This window comes from Typopeltis vanoorti, chromosome 26 (assembly GCF_054136105.1).
Source record: "Typopeltis vanoorti isolate ZY-2024b chromosome 26, IOZ_Tvanoo_1.0, whole genome shotgun sequence".
NCBI lineage: Eukaryota > Metazoa > Arthropoda > Arachnida > Uropygi > Thelyphonidae > Typopeltis > Typopeltis vanoorti.
The window spans coordinates 1292889-1315392 of record NC_143574.1 but is presented as its reverse complement, the minus strand read 5'-3'; the positions used below and the strand labels follow the sequence as shown (position 1 = coordinate 1315392).

The following is a 22504-nucleotide window of genomic DNA, read 5'->3' as shown; positions in this document are numbered from 1 at the left end:
TAGACCCAGTCTGCCCTTGGCTGTGAGCATACACTTGGTGGAGAACATATGTTGGCCATTAATCCAAAAGGTCTTATCTTGGAACTAACTTCTTGCCAACATTACAAATAAATGACCATTTAGATATGGTTATAATCTAACACAAATTTAAATTACAAATAAGTACACGAAACAATTATATTAAAAAAAAAAAAAAACGAGTGGCAAGCTAGGACCATATCTTCTCATTTTGTTAGAACCAGTTGTTAAATGTTAAACTATGCAGAACACAGTCATTGAACAAAAACAACAAAAAAAAAAAAAAAATGCTGGCTTGTAAATTTTAAGAAATCATCAGGCTTGATTTTAAGTCTTTTATGCACGTTTCATATAAATCCCAAGAAAGACCTTATCGTGTGTGTGTGTGCGTGCGTGTACACACACATACACCAGCATGTAGATCAAAGAAAATGGCATTGGAGTTCATATAACTAGGCTACCTGAAAAAACATCAGTCTATGTTCAATTTTAGATGCTGCTAGAATTTTTTTTTCAGAAGCCTTTCTTTGACCAGTTTCCATGTTAGCTGGCCTTCAGAATAGGCAAGGGTAAGGGGAAGTGATAGATAGAAAGAATGAGCACCTGAGAAGCAAGTTACTTATTTCCCAGATCATTATCTATCTAGACTCACTTCAAGAAAGATAATATGTGGTCTACTCTGTTTTCGCTAATCTTACTAACCATGTCAAGAATTCATTTTGTCATTACAAGTGACTACTGTGACATCAATGAAACAAGGTTGCTGACCCATATACTCCTAATCCTAATTCCTGTCTTCAGGTCATCCAGTAATATATGATGTCATTAACATAAATAATGAACAAGTGAGGACAGAAGATGCACAGTCTTCCTTAAATCCCCAATCTGGTCAGTTAATGCTACATCTGTTTTTATAATAGCCTCCTGTTCACTGTATAAGTTATATATCAAGCTGATAATGTATTGAAATGAACCATTATTTTTATCGTCATTCTTAGTTTTTCATGCTGAATATCAATAGCTTTTGAGGTAGTCTATAAAGAACACCAAGGAAAAATATATAAACTCTACACTTTTCAATTATATTTATTTCGTATGATGATGATACAACAGCCGTGAGCCCCTTTAATGGGAAGGTACGCACCATCTCAATCCTTCCTAATTTTATCTGGGCTCAGGACCGACATAGCTGATTAATCAGGCCTATGGCTGGGTGAAGTATTCCTGACTGTAATCTGTTTGTTTTCATGGAGGGGGGCCTGTTTGTGTGTTCTGGGGGATGAAAACCCAAGTTTCCAGGTTTTAAAAAAAAAACAACCCTATCCCTGTATGAGCCAGCTAACTTGCTTTTAATTGAAAGAGACCAGATAAAGGTTCCTCACGTAATGGATGGGAATCAAACCCAGGTCTTTCTGACAAGAAGACTTCGTCTATACTGAGCTATGGAACTCTTTCAATTATATGCTAGAGGCAAATGATTTGATCTCTACCACCCCTTGTTTTTCATTAAACCTGCCAATTCTATGAGAGCTCAAATGGATATTTTATCCTGCAAAACAGAAAACTGGCAGAATAAAATCAATAGACATAATATATATTAGCAAGACAGTTATAGTTGCTTCAGCTATAATTTCAAAAACAGCAAGTGATTTCATAGACAATGTCTGCTGAATTGGCAGCACCATTCCTGCACTTTTAAATATTCAAACAGCTGTTGGTCAACATCCATTCACTGTCCAAATACATACCAAAGCAACTTCTCATATACCTCTTTCGTCCCACATACTTCTGTAGTGTGGAAATCATTACAAGTTTTCTCTAAAAACTACAACCTCCAGCTGTTCAAAAAATACATAATTTTTCTTGACCACATATGATGTTAATGTGCTATAGGTTTTGTAGACCTATACCATACCTAGACCAATACACTGCTTAAAAAGAAGTCATCGGACACCATAGTGTGAGGAACAAACAGCCACAGCACCCACCTAAATAGAACTTGTTTTCACTGTGATGACTGCAGAAATTCTATAGGGCATGCTTTCCACAATGTACGATAGTAATCAATGGAAATTTTGGACCATTCTTCTAGGCATGCAATGAGGTCCTGAACTGTTGTCAGGGCAGACATCCCTTGACCACACCTGACCTTCCGCAGTTGATCCCACAGATGTCAATAGGGTTGAAATCCGGGCTCTGTAGAGTCAGTCAAGTATGGTGACATTCATGTCTACAAACCACACAGTTACAGCAGCAGCCTTAGGACACAGTGCATTGTCTTGCTGAAAGAGAATGGTCAGTTCCATAGAAATGGCATTAAGTAGGAAACATTGCATTATCTAGAATGCTGGGGAGTTCAATATTGGTAGCGCCACAAACAGAGGTCCAAGGCCAAACCAGGACCATACCATTACACTACCACCTCCAAATTTCATAGTTGGGGTTAGGCACTCTGGTAAGAGATGTTCATTGGGCATCCGCCACACCTGTCCATCTGCTCAGAAGAGGGTGTAGCATGATTCGTTGCTCCAAAACACAACTTTCCAAGCTTCCACGTCCCACTGTACATCCTCTTTTCACCACTGAAGACAACACTGCATATTGGTTGGGCTTGCATATTGCAGTCCTACCATGGAAAATCATGTTGTGAGCCTCTGTTTTGATTTGTGTTCCAGTCAATACTTGGAATTTTGCATCCAATGTGTCAGCCAATGAATGGCAGTTTTTACATATTCTTTGTAGCATTGCACTTGACTCCCTGTGCTTTCATCTCAAGTATGGTATCGCTGATTCTTGACTTGGGATGACCCAATTTGTCAATAATTTGCCAAACAGATAGGTCTGCAACATGGCATCCTACCACAATGCCTCTTTCAAACTCTGTCAAGCCCCCTCTTGCAGCAGTTTTTACCAGAACACAGTTGCCCTGATTTGGGAGCATCATATTCCTCCAATTTATACTGGCTGCAAACACGAAGCACTTTGTCCATGTGTCTATCGACTTCTTTCCAAGCAGATGTGTTTGCAGCATTTGTTTAGGTAGATGAACTACTCATGAGAAATTCAAATAGGTAAAAATATTAGAGATGTACTTGGCTTAGCCTTCCCCACAATAGCAAGAAACAACATTTGGTAGCAAATTAAAATCACTTGCATCGCAATCATCTGGAAGTTCAGAGATGCAGTGGAAATTATTTTTCCACTGCATCTCTGAATGCAATAATAACCAAAGTTTAATACTAAATCAGTGGTAGTCCGCTCTTATTATACAGTTTAACTTAGCAGAGATAACATATAAAAGGCAATTTGACCAGCTAAACTATTGCCGATGCATTTGACTGACATCATACATGTTTAATTACAATAATTTACTTGACAGTATCAGCAATTTTTTTTTTTTTTGAATGATGTAGTTAATGGCATGTATATATTCAACATCTTTAACTATACTTTTATGTCATCTTTATCCTGAGAAAGGTCAGAAGGCCTCTGAAACCAGTTAATATTAAAAAAATTCTATGTTGTGCATATATCAATATGAGTAAAATTCATTACTCAAAACTATGGTTCCTTGGAAAACAATTTCTAAATTCAGGAAGGAAAGAATTTCATTATTTACTAATATACTGGTGACATTTTCCTGGATAATTTTGCGACAGTTTTGTGTCACATGTAACATTACATTAAATATAATATTTGCATTTCTTTTTTAATTTATATATATATTTTTAATAAACAAGCACAGATGGCCAATATTTAAATGATAAGGTCAACATTACAAAAAAAAGTTAAGAATCCTTATCAGAGTTTATGGGAAATAATTTATTGATCAGCATAAGATATATCTTCAACACTAGTTCAAAAAAAAAAAGCTTATCACAAGAAATTTTTCCACTTCCTTCTCTCCAGTTCAGAAACTAGTTTTTTTGTTTCTTTCTCTCTACCAAAAACAATATATTACTGTACTCTAAGCTAGTGTGGATAGAATTTGATACTGTTGTGGTCTTAATTACCATGAATAAACTGATCGATCTGCTAAGTGATACATGAAGAGCATACAAATTACTTCCAGTTTCAAGAACAGAATTAGTAGAGCATAGGTGACCAAGGTCTAATCATTGATTACCATATTAAACAATGGAAAATGGCATAACTTCTATATAGAGCATTGGATCTCCCTTCACATAAGATCAGATGGAAGAAAATCAATGCAGTATTTTGGAATCAACAATAGCTATGAAGCATTCTCCTAACCTTAACAAATATTGTTGCATTAATTTGCCAAAAATTAATGAGATTGTTATCCTAAGATCAATTCCTACACAATTCTAATACTTATTTTTTTTACAACTAGAGGGTGGCAAATTAGATCTTTTGAATGTTACAATTTGAATCATTTCAACTTACTTATTGTTGCATGAAACTGTAGCACGCTATTTTGCACTGAAGATGCTGGTCTGAAATATAAGCTAGTTAATTGAACACCTTTTTAATAACCAATTCATTTGGTGTTGTAATATCGTTAAAATAAATTATGAATAATATCCAAAACCTAAGCTTATCTCTTAGATTTCTTATAGACAATGTTTTTTTCTTAAGCTTTTCTATACCTACTTCTGGGGATGTTGTTTTAGTGAACTGGCTTCTATTATTCCTCTAAGTAATAAAAATGCAAGTTGCTTCCTAACTAACCTCATTCTTCTTTTATTCCCTATATCTGTCTTTGGAATAAACTTCCTCACATTGTATTTCCCAAGAATTACAATCTACAGCTGTTCAAAAACACATCCATAGATTCGTTTTCACTCATCTTAACCTCTTCCACATGTGGAATTAATATTAAAATAAATAGCATTTATAACTCCTATTAACAGCTAAAACATTTAAGTAGATGAAACTTACAAACACTGATACTCAACTACTACCTGATTATTACAGCAGCAGCAATTCTCAAAACCCTTTTCAGAAACAAAATAACTGTTCTTTTAATGTTGTTGTAATGTTTTGGGAGAGGGAAATCTGCCATCTCCACATATGGCATATATAACATAACTCAGTACATGACAATATTACACGATAACTTAATCATGTAATACTGATACAGTAACCTGTACACTGTCTTTGTCTTTTTATTGCCGATTTTCATACCATATTCATTACAGCAATTATTCAATTTAGTCAGAGAATCTGCAGGCTTGTACTGGATTTATTTATGAATACAACATTTGCATAAAGTAAAGATCTGAGATCAACATCTCAAATTTTGATATCAGGCTGATACCATTTTTCTTCATAACGTGATCCGTATAGATGATGAATAACAGTGAAGAATTATAATGTGTAGCCTTGTCTCACATCTGATTTAACATCAAACCATCTTATTATATCTCCTTCAATTCTAACTGCTGACTTGCAACTTAAATATATATAACATGTATTGCCTGATATAATGTCCCATTTATCCCATATAACTAGCATTTTGAAAAGCTCTTCTTTGGCAATTTGCCAAGAGGAAAGCTTTTCCAGAAACCTAAAAGAAGCCTAAATACAGAATCCTTACTATATTCCCATGATTTCTCAACTATTTGTCTTAAATTGAAAATCTGATTCTGACAACCTGTAATTGGCTTGGATCCAGGTTGTTCTTCTCAAAGCTTCCTTTCCATAATTTTCCTTAGTCTTTTCTCAAATACTTGCATAATCTTAGCAGGAAAATTCTTTTGCAATTTAATTCTAACACTGTTTTATTTTTCTTTTTATAGATGGGCAATATGCAAGTTGCAATGCAATCATCTGGAACTGACCCTCTGACCAGTTGTTTTGAATTATGCAATGTAGCCAAGGTAAAACTTTCATACGTCCATATTTGAGTATTTCTGGTCAAATATGGGATTGGATTATAAAATACTGGCATGGATAAGAGGATAGATGACTGACAGATATCAAAAAGTTGTATATGGAGGTGTCTGCTAGATTTAAGGTAACTAGTGGTGTACCACAAGAATAAGTCCTTGGTCCACTTAACATTATTCAAGCTGTACATTAATGACATTGGGAAGGATCTAACATGTGACACACAGCTATTTGCTGATGATGTAAAGATAGGTAGGAGGGTAATCAGGAGTGCTGTTGATATTCAAATCATTCTACAGTACTTGCAGAATGATTTGAATAGGCTGGAATTGTGGGCATGTGAAAATGGCACTGTGATTATTGCGATTTTGATTGAATATTTAATCACATGTGTGATTAGATATTGTCATGCTAGATTGGGGATTATGTTAGAAGAAACTGATCAGGATCATATAGCAAAGGTTGCAAATACAACTTGGAGAATAAAGTAATGCTAAAACAAACTTTGACATGTAAAAATAAGCAAGTCATTGTCTTTTTACAAGACCTTGATAAGACAAACTTGGACCACTGCATGTAGGTCTCAGTTTCTGTAGCGATACAGTGGAGGAGAGAGTGTTAAAAATATCAGGATTGTGGAATACTGATTATGAAGATAGATCGAGAATTTGTAGGTTAAACACTAGTGAATAGGAGAAAGCAGGGCAATATGATCAAGACTTATAAACTTTTGAAAGAGTCATGAGGATTTCAGTAGATGGAAATTTTCATTTTATGGAGGGTGGGGAAAGGATGCAAAGATATCCTTTAAGTTGAGAATGAATGTCAAGAAGGGAAGGGTGAGGCTAAATTTTTTTCTCAGAGTGGTGCATGATTGGAATGGATTGCCATGGGATGTGGTGTGTGCAAGTAGCGTAAATGAATTCAAGAAGTATGGACTCCCTCGACAAGTCCCTGACTCCTTAGAGGTCTCTCTTGATAATAATCCACTCCAGCTGCCTTTCACTTACTAAATGGCTTTTTCTACCTCAAGTACTGATATGTACTCCTTCCTGCATTCCTTCTGAGTGTTTTCAACCACTGTGCTGTCACTGCTTATTACATTTAGCAGTCTTTCAAAGTAATTACTCCAGACATCTAAAATAGCTTCAGTTTTCATGTCACCTTTATCATCTTTGATTTCTCTTGCTGCACCCTTTCCTCTATTTCTTAGTTTTTTTTTATCAATATCTTCCCAAATATTTTGCCATCTACCTGATATTTATTTTCTATATTATTACCAGTCTTCCCATGATGTTTGTTTAGCTAGTTTTACACGATGCTTCACTTTCTTTCATTTTTTTCTGTATTCTCTCATAGCATAAGCTTATTTCATTATCATAGCAATTAAACCCAGCACTGCTTTTATTATATGAATGCATGCATAGTGCTTTGCCTTAATCTGCTAGTAAAAATGGCTGAAATGAAACCAAAACTGAAATCAATGGAACTGAATGAAATCAAATTTCACTCAATTCCATCCATCCAGAGTGTGGTTATCATTTTGTTCATTTCAAAACATTTTAACCCAGCAAATGGTCCAATTGAATTGACATGACATGCAAAAATGTTACACAGAACCTGAATACTGAATTGAGTAAAATCTGTCTACTCAGAAGTGAGAAAAAATAGTTTGTATAGAGATAGATGGATAGTCAAAACAAATCTCTAAGAAATGATTAGCATTTTGGAAAACATACAAACAATTCAGCATTAAGTTGTTTCATTTACAAAACTACAAAGAATTAAATAATTTAATGTGACTAATTGGCACTTTGTCTAAACATGTTCAAGTTGGGAAAATCAGATTATTTTAAAGTCAATCTTGGAGTTTTATAATTGTCCACAAAAGCAATCTATGATAAATTATGATATTAATAAAATGAGACAAGAAAACAAAGATAGGCTACATGGCTTTTCCTTATTTTTGATTGTGCTTTCTTGCTCTCTCTACACACACAAATCAATACATGTCCATTAGAAAAGGTGTTCTTTATTATTGTTACGTGGTTCTTGAAGCTGGACATGAATCTGCTTCACACATATATACATACATACATTGTCTATTTTATCATTTGGGAAGAGAGTAGGAAGGGATCAAATGTATTAAAATAGTGCATTTATAAACATGGCAGTAATAATGCTTCCATATATCAATTTGGATACTTTGTTAACAATGAATAATGGAAGATTCTACTTATACAGGGAATGAGCATGTTATCCTTGATATTTTATATATATATATATTTTTTTTTTGTCATTGTTGTTTGTTAGAATTACAGTATAAATATTAAATTTTAGATAAGTCAACAATGGGTATATATTTTTTTCTTAAGTCTCATCAATATCTTGGTTTTAAAGACTTAATAATTTTACTAATGTCCAAAATTTTCAACGAAACATATAAATATTTTAATGAACCGGTTTCACAAGCAAAACATGATTTTTTTTAGGGATGATGGATGAGTACATTAATTAGGATATTATATTTCAATATTACTAGTTTACTCCAAATAATTTACAATATTTCTTCGGCACACTTTAGTTAAAGCTATGGAATAACTTCATTAAAATCTTGCTCATAATTACAACTGTATAATCATAAAAAAGAAATCAATCTAAATGTATACAAGATTGAAGTTACCAAAGTTAACTCAAGTTTTTGAATATTTAAGGCAGGTTTAAAAACTTAACCCCTTCAATATTTACTTGGAATAAAATAATCTTTACACACCATATGTGAAATACAGTACTGCCTTATAATTCAATATCTACAATTGGAAGTCAGATCAAATATGGTGTTAATGTCTTTTATAATTACTCACAAAACTTAAAATCCATAAGTTTTCCTTTGATATCTCAATGATTTTCAAGAAGAAAAGCATCCTGTTCAGACACACAACGATGTAAAGTTTAAGTGTTGTGTTTGCCACTACATCTGATTTTGTTTCTACACGAGTATTATTTCCACAAGATCACAAGAATAGTAGTTTCTGCTATCACCAGTAATGAGCTTCATGGTGAGGCAATCTAACAACACCAACACCACCTCCCAGTCTTCTATAGTTCATACTTCCACAAAGACGCCACTGATTTTGCTCAGGATCATATACTTCAATAGTTTTTAAATATGAAGTACCATCAAAACCTCCCACTGCATAAAGAAGTCCATTTACAACTGCCAGTCCTACCTAAGTATTAAAAAAAGAAAAAAAAAACATGATGCCAAAATAAAGGAGCATACTTCATAATATATTACTATAGTATTAATATCATGTGTGAAATCTAACATTAAATATAACTGAAAAAGTTAAGATACATTACATAAAAGATAAAATTGCATCAACTGCACAGAACACCAAAAAAAAAAAAAAAAAAAAAATCAGTCGTATTATCAAATATAGAATTCTAAAATGATTTTTGCATTATCAGCTTATTCCAAATAATTTACAGTATTTCTTCGGCTCAATTTAATTAAAACTTAATCAAAATTTGTTAATACTAGTATGCAATTTTTACACTAAAAGTACTTTGTAATAAGGACAAAACTAGTCTTCTATAAATAAATATTCTAATGCCCTTTACAAAGGGGCTGCTGTTTTAGTCCTAACTTTTAGATGGTAGGCAGCTAGTTTCCACTTTTACTCATCACTGGCAGTTGAGTTCAGGGCCACTGACTATTCCAAACTTTTGAGGTAAGAGTTCAGAAGAACAAAATGTCACCATCTTATATTCCTAGACCATATTGGTATTATCTGAAACAGCATGCATTTTATGGTCAGTTTTTGGAATTGCAGAGCCAAAAATGTTTCCAGGTCCAAGTTAGTATAACCCTACCTTTTGCCAAGGTTCCACTAACTTGGAATCAAGGTGAAAAAAAAAAAAGTAGAATCAAATCCATAAGCATTTTTTTTTTCTGGTCTAGAGGGTTATAAAAGGAATGCGTTGCAATAAGACTAAACAGGTATCATAGTCATGTTTATGTAAATATATGCTAGTGTACTCTATTGTCACTTTTTTTTTTCTGACAGTGGTGGCAAACCATTACACACACACACACACACATGCCCAATGGCTTAAAAAAAAAAAAAAAAAGCTATACCCAACTGAAATAGTTTACCAATCTGGTCATCAAATAAGACTACCTTAAAGGGAAGAAAAAAAAAAAAAAAAAAACCGGCACCCTTCATCCTGAACCTTACAAGTTCTCTAATTAGACTTGGGTGAGAGAGATGTATGGTATTTTGATTAAAAAAAAAAAATAAACCATATTTCATAAACTCTGTAATGAAACAAGTTCATTACTGATTTGAATTGATTATAAACATATTCTTTTACATATAAAACGTGGAAAAAAATTTAAATTGAGAAATATGTGATTTCAAAAACAAATATTAAAAGGTTTTCACATCTGAATTTGTGGTTATGTTATAATGACCACAAATTAATACTCCATTCTATATTAAAACAGATATGTCCTTATGAAAATCCTTTTCAGGAATCTCTGGAGGTAAGCTTTGTTTATTATTTATAAATACAGTAAATTAGAAGACGTTCAGCATTCAGGTATCTGGAATAGCCATACTGAATAGCAACCTCACTGATCAAAATTGAATTCCAGTTTTTCGGCAGGATATACCATGATATATTTTCTATAGTATACAGAAAAGTTTAATTTAAGAAATATAATGCTGAGCTTTCATCTACTTAGCAGAGTAGCTATATGCCACCTGGTAGATTTATTTCTGCTGTTAGCAGCATACTGTTGCCATCCAAAATGAAATAAGCAATATGTTCACACCACAGTGACAAATTGCTCTCACATACACACTACTTTCAAGCATTCTGCATTCAAGTACAATTTAGCCACAGATATAAAGATAGCATTTCTGAGGATGAAAAAAGCACATTTTATGGCAAATGTAATGAAGATCTCTTCTTCCATCCTACCAGTCTCCTATGTGTTTATATACGAGAGTGGTCTGAAAAGTTCTTGGCCTCGACCATAGATGGCAACACTATCGGCAAGATTTTTTTTTTTTTTTTTTCTAAGTTGGTATATCTGTCATGAGCATCCATGTGAAATTGCAAGTCATTCTATCAAGTAGTTTGTTTTATACAGCTGTCTGAAGCAAAAGTGTTGTCTGCATCCCTTGAAATGGATACAATTGTGTATCGTGTAGTTATAAAATTCTTTGTGTAAAAGAAGGTTTAACACCAAAAGAAATTCATTCAAAGTTCATGGGCACTCTTCTCCTTCATTTTCGACAATTAAGAAATGGGCTGCCAAGTTTAAACGTGGCCATACCAGCCTTGAAGATGATCCACATGAAGGACGTCCAAAAAGGACGACAACACCAGAAATCATTGCTGAGACTATAGGCATTTCAAAAGAACATGTAGGATATATTTTGTATGAAGAATTGCAAATGATAAAGATTTGTGCATGATGGGTGCCACGCTTACTCACAGCAGGTCAAAAAAACGCACTCACATGAAAATCTCTGAACAGTGATTGGAGAGTTTTAACAAGAATAAAACTGATTTTGTGCATCGATTTATTACTATTTATGAGATTTGGATTCACCATTACACACCAGAATTCAAACAGCAGTCAAAACAGTGAATAGAAGTCGGTTGTTCAGCACCAAGGCATTTTGTTTATTAATTATCTTGAAAAGGGTAAAACAATAACCGGGGAATATTATTCCGATCTTTTAACTAGACTAGACAAAAAAAAAACGTGAGAAATGACCCGGTTTGCAGAAGAAAAAAATCATCTTTCATCAGGATAATGCACCTGCCCGCAAAGATGTTTTGACAATGAGAAAATTAAGGAATCTGCACTATGAATTGTTGGAACATCCACCCTATTCCCCAGATTTGGTTTCCTCTGACTTCTATCTCTTCCTTGCTGGTCAGCAATTTTCTTCGAATCAAGAGGTGATTGCAGCTGCAGAGTGGTATTTTGCAGGTCTTACTGAGAACCACTACAGGGACGGGATAATGGCGCTGGAATAAATGTATTAATTTTAAGGGAGATTATGTTGAAAAATAAAAATAATTTTGAAATTATAAATTCGTTTTTTTTTTCATTGTTAGGCTGAGAACTTTTCAGACCGCCCTCGTATATAGTCTAGTTTCTTTGAGACAGATATGGTATCATGTTTCACTGATGTTATACCCACTGCACCATTATTTTCAATACTGTCTTGTAAGTGTAATTTATAACATTTCCCAATAATATAAATTATCGTGCCTTTTGAATGTAATAAATTTGCTTTAATACATATATATTGGTGATCAGTTGCACAGCCTGCAATGGGATGTGCATTTTTAATTAATTTGTCATTTGAGCTGCTAACAGCTTTAACTTAATAGTTCAGACAGTCTCTGAAATGTTTATTTCATTATCCAGCAGCTGAAACTGTACAATCATTCTGCTAAGAATGATTGTTCATAGCTATTTTCACATTTTCCATCTACATTACTTCTGAGGGTAACATGTTAATTACATTGCTGAGGTATTCCATTGCTCAGTATGAAACATGACTATTTCATACATAAGAATATGTAGCAGAACTTTGTTTAAATTGTTTGCTAAGTACTGCACTGTTTTCAATTTTTTCTTTATAATCTACTATACATAATTTTCCTATAAAATTCTTAACAGGATCTGTATATTTGCAGCCACACAAATTTGATCAACAATGCTATCATTATTTCCATCATGGGATGGGATTACATGCATTTAGTATAGCCAGCACGCCATTTCTCCACTATATATCCTAAAACTGGGTATGTGTTATGTGAATTTCATTTAATTGCTTCCATGTTGTGGCACTTCAAAATGTTTTTGATCCTTGAGAACAAAAGAACCAGGTTACATGGAACAACAGTGGTTATAAAGGCTCAAGGATCAAAAACATTTTGAAGTGCCACAACATGGAAGCAATTAAATGAAATTTAATTGCTTCCATGTTTAGACTCAGTTTAGACTAAAGATCTAACACAAAGCACATTTAAATGTTTTCTACAAGGGAACTACAAGAAAATCATTTGTATGTGCTTTGTGTTAGATCTTTAGTCTAAACTGAGTCATATAAGCCTATGGAAATGCCCAATTCCTCTGCAATCTCAAATATAGTTAATTACCAAACTGACAGACATCAAACAAATATGCTTACTATCTTACATTTCTTTTTTTCAAAGAAGCACATCAGCAATTTTCTGTTTTTTATCTTGCAATATAATTCTACTTGGCATTTAATTCCTTCATGTAGAATTATTAATGAAGCAATTATAGTGGAAAAATGATTTCTGAGATATTAATTTAAAATAAACAATTTTAATTAGAATTTCCAACATAGACAAATTCTGATGTGTGTTTCAACATTTTAAACTTTTTGCATACATTATTTTGTTTATTCACAACACGTACAGTATATAAAACAATTTTCACTTCCAAAAAAGAGCCTCTGTAGTTCAGTTGGTATAGACAAAGCCCTTTGGTTGGAAAGACCTGGGTTTGATTCTTGCCTGTGACACGAGGAACCTTTATCTGGTCTCTTTCAACAAAAGGTGAGTTAGCCAGTCTGATATGGTGATAGGAGGTTTTATTCACCCAGAAACTTAGGTTTTTCATCCCCCAGAACAAGTAAACCGGCCTGTGAACACACACAGATTATAGTTAGGAATACTTAAGACCCAGTCATAGGCCTGATTCGTCAGCTATGTCAGTCCCGAGCCCGAATTGGGGGGGGGGATTTGAGATGGTGCTGTACCTTTCTGTAAAACAGGCTCACAGTCACTGTATTCATCATACAAAAGTAAAAACTTCAACTAAATTATATCTACTTTATAAATGAAATATCAGATCAATCTTACAAATTTATTTATTTATTGTTGAAAATCTTAGCAGTCTTTCACTTTTCAATTTTTTTTAATGTCATTCCCAATTCACAAGAGGGATATAAACTTATAATACATTACTGCAGGTAGGAAAGGATTTTTTTTTTTATTAACTTCATATATTTCTTCTTGTAGATAAGCTTATACGTTGGTAACACGACTATTAAATTATTTCAGGAAATTACAACATATACTAAATATTAATTAAAAGAAAACTTTAATCAATACTTCCTATATTTCAGCAATGTTACATTGCCATCTTCATGGGAACATAAAACTATGATATGTGCACGCAGGTACTAACAATGAGAAAATGAGTCCGAATTAACCACAGCCTCCTCCTCCCCCCCACTTCATAACAAAGATCACACTAAATCTATCACCATTCCTTACATCCAGGACACTTCTGAAAAGTTAATCAAAATCCTAAATAAATATGCCCTGACGACCTGTTACAAACCATGTAAGAAATTGACATCCCTTATCTGCTCCACCAAAGACCAGCCACTTCCCCTAGACCTACATGGAGTATACCAGGTCCCTTGCAGCTATAAACTGTCCTACTATGGCCAAACAGACAGGACAGCTAATATCAGGATATCCTAACACAAAGACTACATCCGGTTTCACCAATACAGCCATTCTGGGCTTGCAGACTTTGCTCTGGATACTCGCCACAGAATACGATGGAAGAAAGCCACTTTACTACACCACAGCAAATATAAATACGAAAGATTCTTCAAGGAATCAGCCTCAGCTCTAAAAAACTTCTCAAACCTCAACAAATTCGGGTGCATGAGACTGCCCCAAATTTGGGAAGCTTGCATCATGAGAACATCAGCCCAACAGCCAAGACAACCCAATTTAGCCTGCTAAGGGACACCTTTAGGACTATAGGAACAATGTTAGTTACTCTCTTTGGCCTCATTTGCTCGTTGTTAGTGCCTGCATGCACATATCATAGTTTTATGTTCCCATGAAGATGGCAATGTAACAATGCAGGTATATAGGAAGTATTGATTAAAGTTTTCTTTTAATTATTATTTAGTATATGTTGTAATTCCTGAAATAATTTAATATTCATATAGTTCTTGTATTTTTCAATTTATTTTTTCATAATCCAGAAACCCTGTTCTAGAGAACACACACAGAACTTTTTAAACCACTTCAGGCTTCTACTAAGTGAGGCAGTGGCTTACACCGGGAAACAAAAATCACTTCCACACATAACAAAAATCATGAACATCCATGCATGCAGTGAGATTCAAACCTGCAGTCTACTGGTTGGAGAACAGATATGGTAACCACTTGGCCAACCAGGGCAACAAATCAGTGCAATGGAACAAAAAATTTTACTTGATTCCTTTGTGTTAGAAAGCATGCAGAAATAATTCTGCATGCTTTCTAACCTCACCAATAATTCTTCCACATCTCTCTCTCTACCCCCACATTTACCCCCCCTCTTTTCAATCATACTTCCTTTAACAGCAGATGAATGTATATCGCTACATGCTGGGATGCCACTGAATAAGAAGACATCCAGCAACATTCTACAAAGGTATATCCAAATTATTCCTCCTATATATTCTTCATATATCTGTCCATATAAAACATCAGTAATGCCCTAAAATTTGAGTAAAAAGCCAATGACATTATAAACGGGGTACTGCTAAAAAAAAAAAAAAAGTCATAAAAATAATACAGCATGTTCTATTATTCTCTAAAAAGAATTACAACAAAAAGATATTTTTTAATAGATATTACAAATCAGGTCAGCAGATTATTCCCTGGAAGCCCTTCATCAAATAAAGACAAAACCACCTTATTACCCAAAATGAGAAACAAAGACAATTCATGGAATCAGCCAAGGCAGTGATGAAACTACTTAACCCAAACAAATATAGCAACAAGAAATAATCAAAATTTTAAGAGATGCTACTATTCTGTCAATCCACAGGGATGCCTAGAGAGTGGACCAACCAGGATTCAGTCGCATTTTAAACACATAAAATGTCACAACACATACAGCAATTACGCAACAATATTAGTCTGATCCATGCTATGTGAACTATAGCTCAGTCAAGAGCCTCTGTAGCTCAGTCAGTATAGATGAAGCTCTTTGGTCGGAAATACTTGGGTTCGATTCCCGTCAGTGAAATGAGGAACCTTTATCTGGTCTCTTTTGACTAAAGGTGAGTTAGTCAGTCTCATACAGAGGTAGGGGATTTTTTCACCTGGAAACTCGGGATTTTCATCGCCCAGAACAGACAAACTGGCCCGCGAACACACATGAATTACAATCATGAATACATCCCAGCTATATGCCGGTCCCGAGCCCGGATAAAATTGGGCAGTTGGGGAATACAATGGTGAACTACTCTGTAAAAATCTCACCAGGAATACCTTATGGACAATGCCTACAAAGTCACCTACAGACGGAAACGACTGAAAGGGAAAATCAGATCAGATCATAATCCAAACAGTGCTGTCTTCAGGTAAATCAATATTATGTTCTTGCTTACTTAACCCATTTTTAACAAATTTCTTGGCAATGACCGCACATGAAGTCAAGAGATCAATTATAATATTCTGAAAGAGTTATAAACTTGGCATGTGCATAAATGTCATGTGATGCTTATGCTAAATCTATGAAAGTGAAAAATGTTTCTTCATTATTCATATAGCAAATTTGTATATGTTAAAGAGAAAACATATCAAAAAAGTATATTTAATTATGGATGAAAGATACAATCAAAGTAATAACAGTAATAATTTTTGATATTTTTATTGTAATTAATTTTATGTGATATTTTTATTTCACAAAAGTTAACCATAATCAGTTAAAACAACAAAATTAGGCAAGTGAAATATTTAAAATAATTCAGATAAGCAATATTGATTGCATATTAAAGATAAACTCTTAATTGATATGATTAATAAATAATTTATTACTTTTATAAAGCAGACATGACAAAGATGATATTCATTATTTAGATTAAGTATCATAATATACTCAAATAGCACATAATAAAAATGTTACTTTACCATAGCCTAATGCTATTTAAAGGCAATATAAGTGGTACCTATCTGAAAAACATATTTTATTTCTTTTCTTTTTTAAAAAAATAACCACAAGTAAAAGTAGCAGCAATTATATTTTATTAATGCTAACATGAAATTAATTAAAGAAGTGTGTATCTATAATACTACAATTACTACTTCCCATAAATGGAGTACAAGTTCACCCTTAGTTCTGGGTACAATGCCTCCCCCTTACTCCTAGTATTGGATTATTTTCATCTAATGACTAACTCCAACTCAGGAGGGAGGTATGAAGTCATTGTGCATTGAATTAATTATTTCTTTATCCCAACAATTTCATTAATAATTTCTATCGGTGAAAAGTAACGGAACAATTAATGTTCCGTTACTTGCCTCAAAGTTCAGAAGAGCAGGTGAACACATGAAAAAAAAAAGTAATAAAAAGTAAGATCACAACCATTCTTTTTAATAAATACCAGGTTGGTTACAGCTAATCTGATGCAGGAGACATAACTGGTGAATGCCTAGTGCTATTCCCTTATGTCTCAATATTCTTAATGAGATAAGGATTTGTTACAATATGCTTTCATTCTGTGTTATCTTGTAGTAGTCAACATATCTCCTCTCACTAATTTGTATGCTATTTTTCTAGTATTATCCTGTCCAGCTAAGAGTTGCTCATGCAATAAACAGAGTAAATTATTAAATATAAATTTCCAATTTCCAATTTTTAGTATATTCATTAGATTCTTGTAAATCTCCATTTGCCTATGAATTACCTATGAAATAATGACACTGGTAAAAATCATGAGCTAGGATGTTCTTACCCCACTTCCAAGGCCATTTGTGCTGCCTGGAAATAGTTGTCACCATCCTTCTAGCCTCTTTAATGTAATAAGTTTTTTCTCTCTCTCTCTCTTGCCAGTCTTTCTCAATTAGGTCCAGATCCTCCACATTACACTGGTGATTTTCTATCCTAAAAGCACACTAAGGTTCATTTTTACTGACTATGAAATGTGATAGGACTGAAAATATCACTTTACTCTCCTCAAATGTCATAAGAGACTCATTATTCTGCATACCTATTTATTATATTAGAATAATGGAATCTTATCCATATTCTCAAGCTCTTGTGATAAATGAGAAGAGAAAGAGAACTAGAACTACAATATTTTGTCATAAGTCATAAGTATAGGTTATCTGTGTTGCAGATTAACCATGTTTCTGGATGGTCATTAAATAATTCCAATTTGCTTACATGTGACTACTATTTTGCATTTATTTGCATTGCCTTACATATCACTGGTTCTTATAAACCACCAATATCAAAAATGTAAGTAAGTAGCAATTTAAAAATTAAATGAAACTGAAAATAAAAGTGATGGTAAGGGACAGAAGTTAATCAAGAGGAGTGACTATGATAATGGTAAATAAGAAACAAGAAATATGATAAATGTTTAAATAATTAAATAATGCTTTAAAAAACAGATTTAAGACTTGTTCAATAACACACATCTTTATGAATGCACTCATTTTTTTTTATTCATTGTACTCTGAAAGAGAAGATTAGTGTATATTTTGCAAGGCTGGCAATAACTCAGTTATGCCTCCCTCTGGCATTACTACAAATTTTGGAATAACCAGTTTAAAGGCCAGGTTAAATTTACAACTTTACAGAAAGAGTTAACCAAAAGAAAACCTACAGAGCATACAATGCAGATGAAATAGAATTATATCAAAAGATATCTCTTGTAGTATATGAAAGAAGAATTGCAGAGACCAAAAGTAGCATATTATCATTCACATAATAATTTACAATATTCTCTCTGTGTGTATGTGACTACTAAATTAATTCTTAGAAAAGAAAACAACCATTTGAAAAGATCACCTGTTATTCCATCATACAAAGGAATGTAAAATACTTATTCAGTATATTATCAATATTTCAATTATTCAAAGCCACTGAGTCCCCCCCCCCAAAAAAAAGGTAAACCATGGTTGTGCAGCCTAGCATGTCATGTGATTATTTAGTCGCAGTGTAAAGACATTTTAGTTTGACTTAGCATGCATCAGCAATGAACTATCTTTTGCAATGAAAGAAAGTTCATCTACAGAAATAATTTTAGATATTAACACGCACCCAACCAGAACTCTGAGGACTTATTATATTGTCCTAATTTGAATGGAATGATAGTTTAACTATGTCAAAACATTACATTCTGATCCTAAGTGGCTGTAATTAGTAATTTTTCTCTTTTTTAACACTGCTAATTGTCTGTTATATATTTCAATAAACATGGATTAAGTTATTCTTTAAATATTTGAATTTTAAGCGATTAATAAATGATAATATACTGTGTTTACATATTTCTATATGCTTGAACTGTCTGAATAACAGGTACTCTTAAAAGTTCAGCAATTTAAATTCTTCATTTTTAACATAACTATTGTTTTCAACTATATCCTTATTACTAAGTGGACAGAGTCAGACTCTCTTTCTCAGCCATTTGCACAATTTGATTTTGCAGAAAATTCAAACATAAATTCAGTTATTGAAAAGTTGTTAAATGATAAGAAAGTACAAAAATGCATTCCCTTCTTTATACTGAAAATCATGTACACACACACACACACCATCATCATCAGAAAACAGATTTTATCAAGTATTATACTGTTCTATCCTGTTAATTTTAAATATTAAAAAGGGCAACAGGCTTTGTTAGGGTATTTCCTATGCATAAAATGAAAATGAGAATTTTGCATAATTTAAAACCTGAAAACCAGATGCAATATGTTACTGGTGTGGCATGACATTTTGAATTGCAAACTGCCTTATTCACACAAAAGGGCAGACAATCATGGTTTAGAGAAAGATTATAATTTCATAAAGAGACTCAGTAATGTTGCTAAATAATTTCATATGTGAAGAAACATTATAAAAAAATTTGTTATCAAAAACTTTTTCAATTTCCTAGTTAATTATATCTTAAATTACATATGATAGTAAAGTATAGAGTATATATTGTCAGCTATGTATACACTTTCATAGTCGATAATATGAATCTTAGTGCACACACAGAATAAAAATAATCTACAGTACAGCATAAAAAAGATGAACCTTCTTATTCTACTTTTGTAAAATCTGTTAAAACTGAAAATGCTTTTAACTAAAGACTTACTTTACTTAAACTTTAATTTCATCTATTTATCTATCATACGCATCAGCCTGAAATTCATCTCTGTGATATGAGTTCAATCTTTTACCCCTTGCGTGTAAAATTATATTCACATCTTCCTTTGTCTCATTATGATATCAAAACTGCTTTGATTTTGCTATATTTATTATTTGACTTGACTATTGCTGTTATTATGCTTTTCATCTTAATTATCTTAACATTATGGAATGTAGGATTTAAATTAACAAGGATTAAACATGCCGACAATAAAAATTCCAAAGATTAGCATTTAATGTGACTTCAGCTAAATACCAACCATATATAAATAGCAATGATTTATATTAAAGCAGGAAAACTAAGATTATCTGAAAATATACTTCAGTGTTATTTTCCTTATGCCTTATAACTCAAATGCCTTATAATTTTTGCTAAATTTACTTTAAGCACAAAACAGAGGTATTACCAAATATCTATTTTATGCCTTACATAAAATAGAAGAATCACCCTAAACAGATTTTTCATTTCAATTATCCAATCAGCAAAGAAACCCCACTGTTGGATAATAAAGAAATATCTGCTTGCATAACGAACTGATCACTGCAAGGGCAAATACTTGGACCAAAGTTAGCTTGAGCAAATAGTTCTATATTTAGGAGGTAATTAAATGTGTTATGATCACAAGTGATAGGCACTATAGCGATCTTTTGTTTGATCCAATTTGTTACACTGCTTGTAGTGATAGGTATTAATTTTCTTTTATTCCTTTGGATTTATTTACTACCAAACTTTTAAAACATCCCACTGCCATGCTATCTCATGAGATATAAAGACCCCACGGCACCAAAGTTTATTTGCACAGTACAGATGGCATGGCAAGGGTTGCTGCAAGTAATATGCTGGCATGGTAGGGCTATGAATGTTTTTTTTAGGTGACAAATGAATTTCACTGTTCAGTATAAGACCTACTTATTTAGAGGCTTATCATGGCTTGAAAAAGTTCATTTTTGGTCTAGGTTTCTGGATTAACACTTTACCTATCCATAATGCATAGTTTAATGTGGGATTCACATTAAAAATTTTACCAGTAGGTTACAGTGAAATATTTTGGGACTCTTTGTGTTACAATTCCTAGGCTTTCTTTTGAGAAACATATCATTTTATACATTTTCCTGCTCAAGTTTTAAGACTTTGATATAGTTTTAATGGTGAAATAATGCTAAAGCGTCACTAGAAACACATGATTTCAAACTATAATGGAGCTACACGTGTTATGTATGCTGTTGCAGTATTATTCATTCAATGTAATGGCCATATACTCAAATAGTCCCCATTCCACATGTTCAGGAATAATTTAAAAATTTTGGATAAAAACATATGCCATAAAGACAACACAACACTAACTATAATGAAATAAGTTCCTTAATTCATTAACAACACACACACACACACACACACATATATATATATATATATATATATATATATAAAATAATCTACAATATAGTAACAAGCAGGACTACATAATAATCTATGTTTATACATTAATTCCTAATTTTTATTGGAAAAATGAACTCCATTAATTATCTGTTTTGAGTGATGACAGATTTTTCAAACCATAATACCAAATGACACATTTATCTATATTTGGGGTTCAACTAAAGTAGTATAACCATCATCAACATACGAACTATCAATGAAAAAGTGGAACTAGCATAAGTACAGAAATACCACGTAGATAATTGGTATTACCGAGATAACAATAATAACCCTAAATAATGAATGATTTATTCAGACAAACAGGGACCAGTAATAATGCTATACTTGCATGTAAGCTTCTTGCTTGAGTCAATTTCAAGCAGAGTGATGTAAGAACATTTCAAATGAAGAAACTAGAGACAATGAGACTTATTTGAAAGAGAGGAATTCAGCTATTAGAAAAGGTAACTGACATAAAAAAAAAAAGGAAAAGCTGATTCTTGTTGGAGATCAAAATAGCAGAACAGGAAATAAATCTCACATATATAAAACTGTTTGGGGAAAATCTGGAGAAAAGGAAAAGCTGACACTACATACTTGCTAGATTTCACAACATGGACTAGTTATCATAGTGACTAGTCCACATTGTTACATGAAAAACACACATACACAGAGAAAACACACATACACAGCAATTATGACCTTGTGTTAAGCAGAATAATGCATTTCACATCAAAAAGAAAAACAATTACCAAAGTTCTGAGAAGAATTCAAATTGAATGGCTTTAGATGTGAGTTACCAACAAATATTATACACAAATATGGGAAAAGGGATAAGAGTTTGAAAGCAAATCCAAAACTGTATACTAAACAGCAAAATCTGAAGACAATGTTAACTGACTCGATTACAGAAACATGATGAAACAGTCTACAAAGACAGAAACATAAGGACACCAAGTGGACACAGGAATTAGAGAAACACTAATCTA

General features: G+C 32.9%; 1 protein-coding gene across 2 annotated transcripts in view; it reads right to left on the bottom strand.

Annotated features, from left to right (window-relative positions):
• Window positions 1-7887: 7887 nt before the first annotated feature.
• The window catches only part of dbo (Kelch-like protein diablo), a 160200-nt gene continuing 145583 nt past the window's right edge, over window positions 7888-22504 (bottom strand). For both annotated transcript variants that reach the window (XM_090414919.1, XM_090414918.1), the window contains exon 10: window positions 7888-9101. In XM_090414919.1, coding sequence (XP_090271045.1) covers window positions 8910-9101 — 192 coding nt within the window. In that variant the 3' untranslated portion in view covers window positions 7888-8909. The remainder of the gene's footprint in view (window positions 9102-22504) is intronic.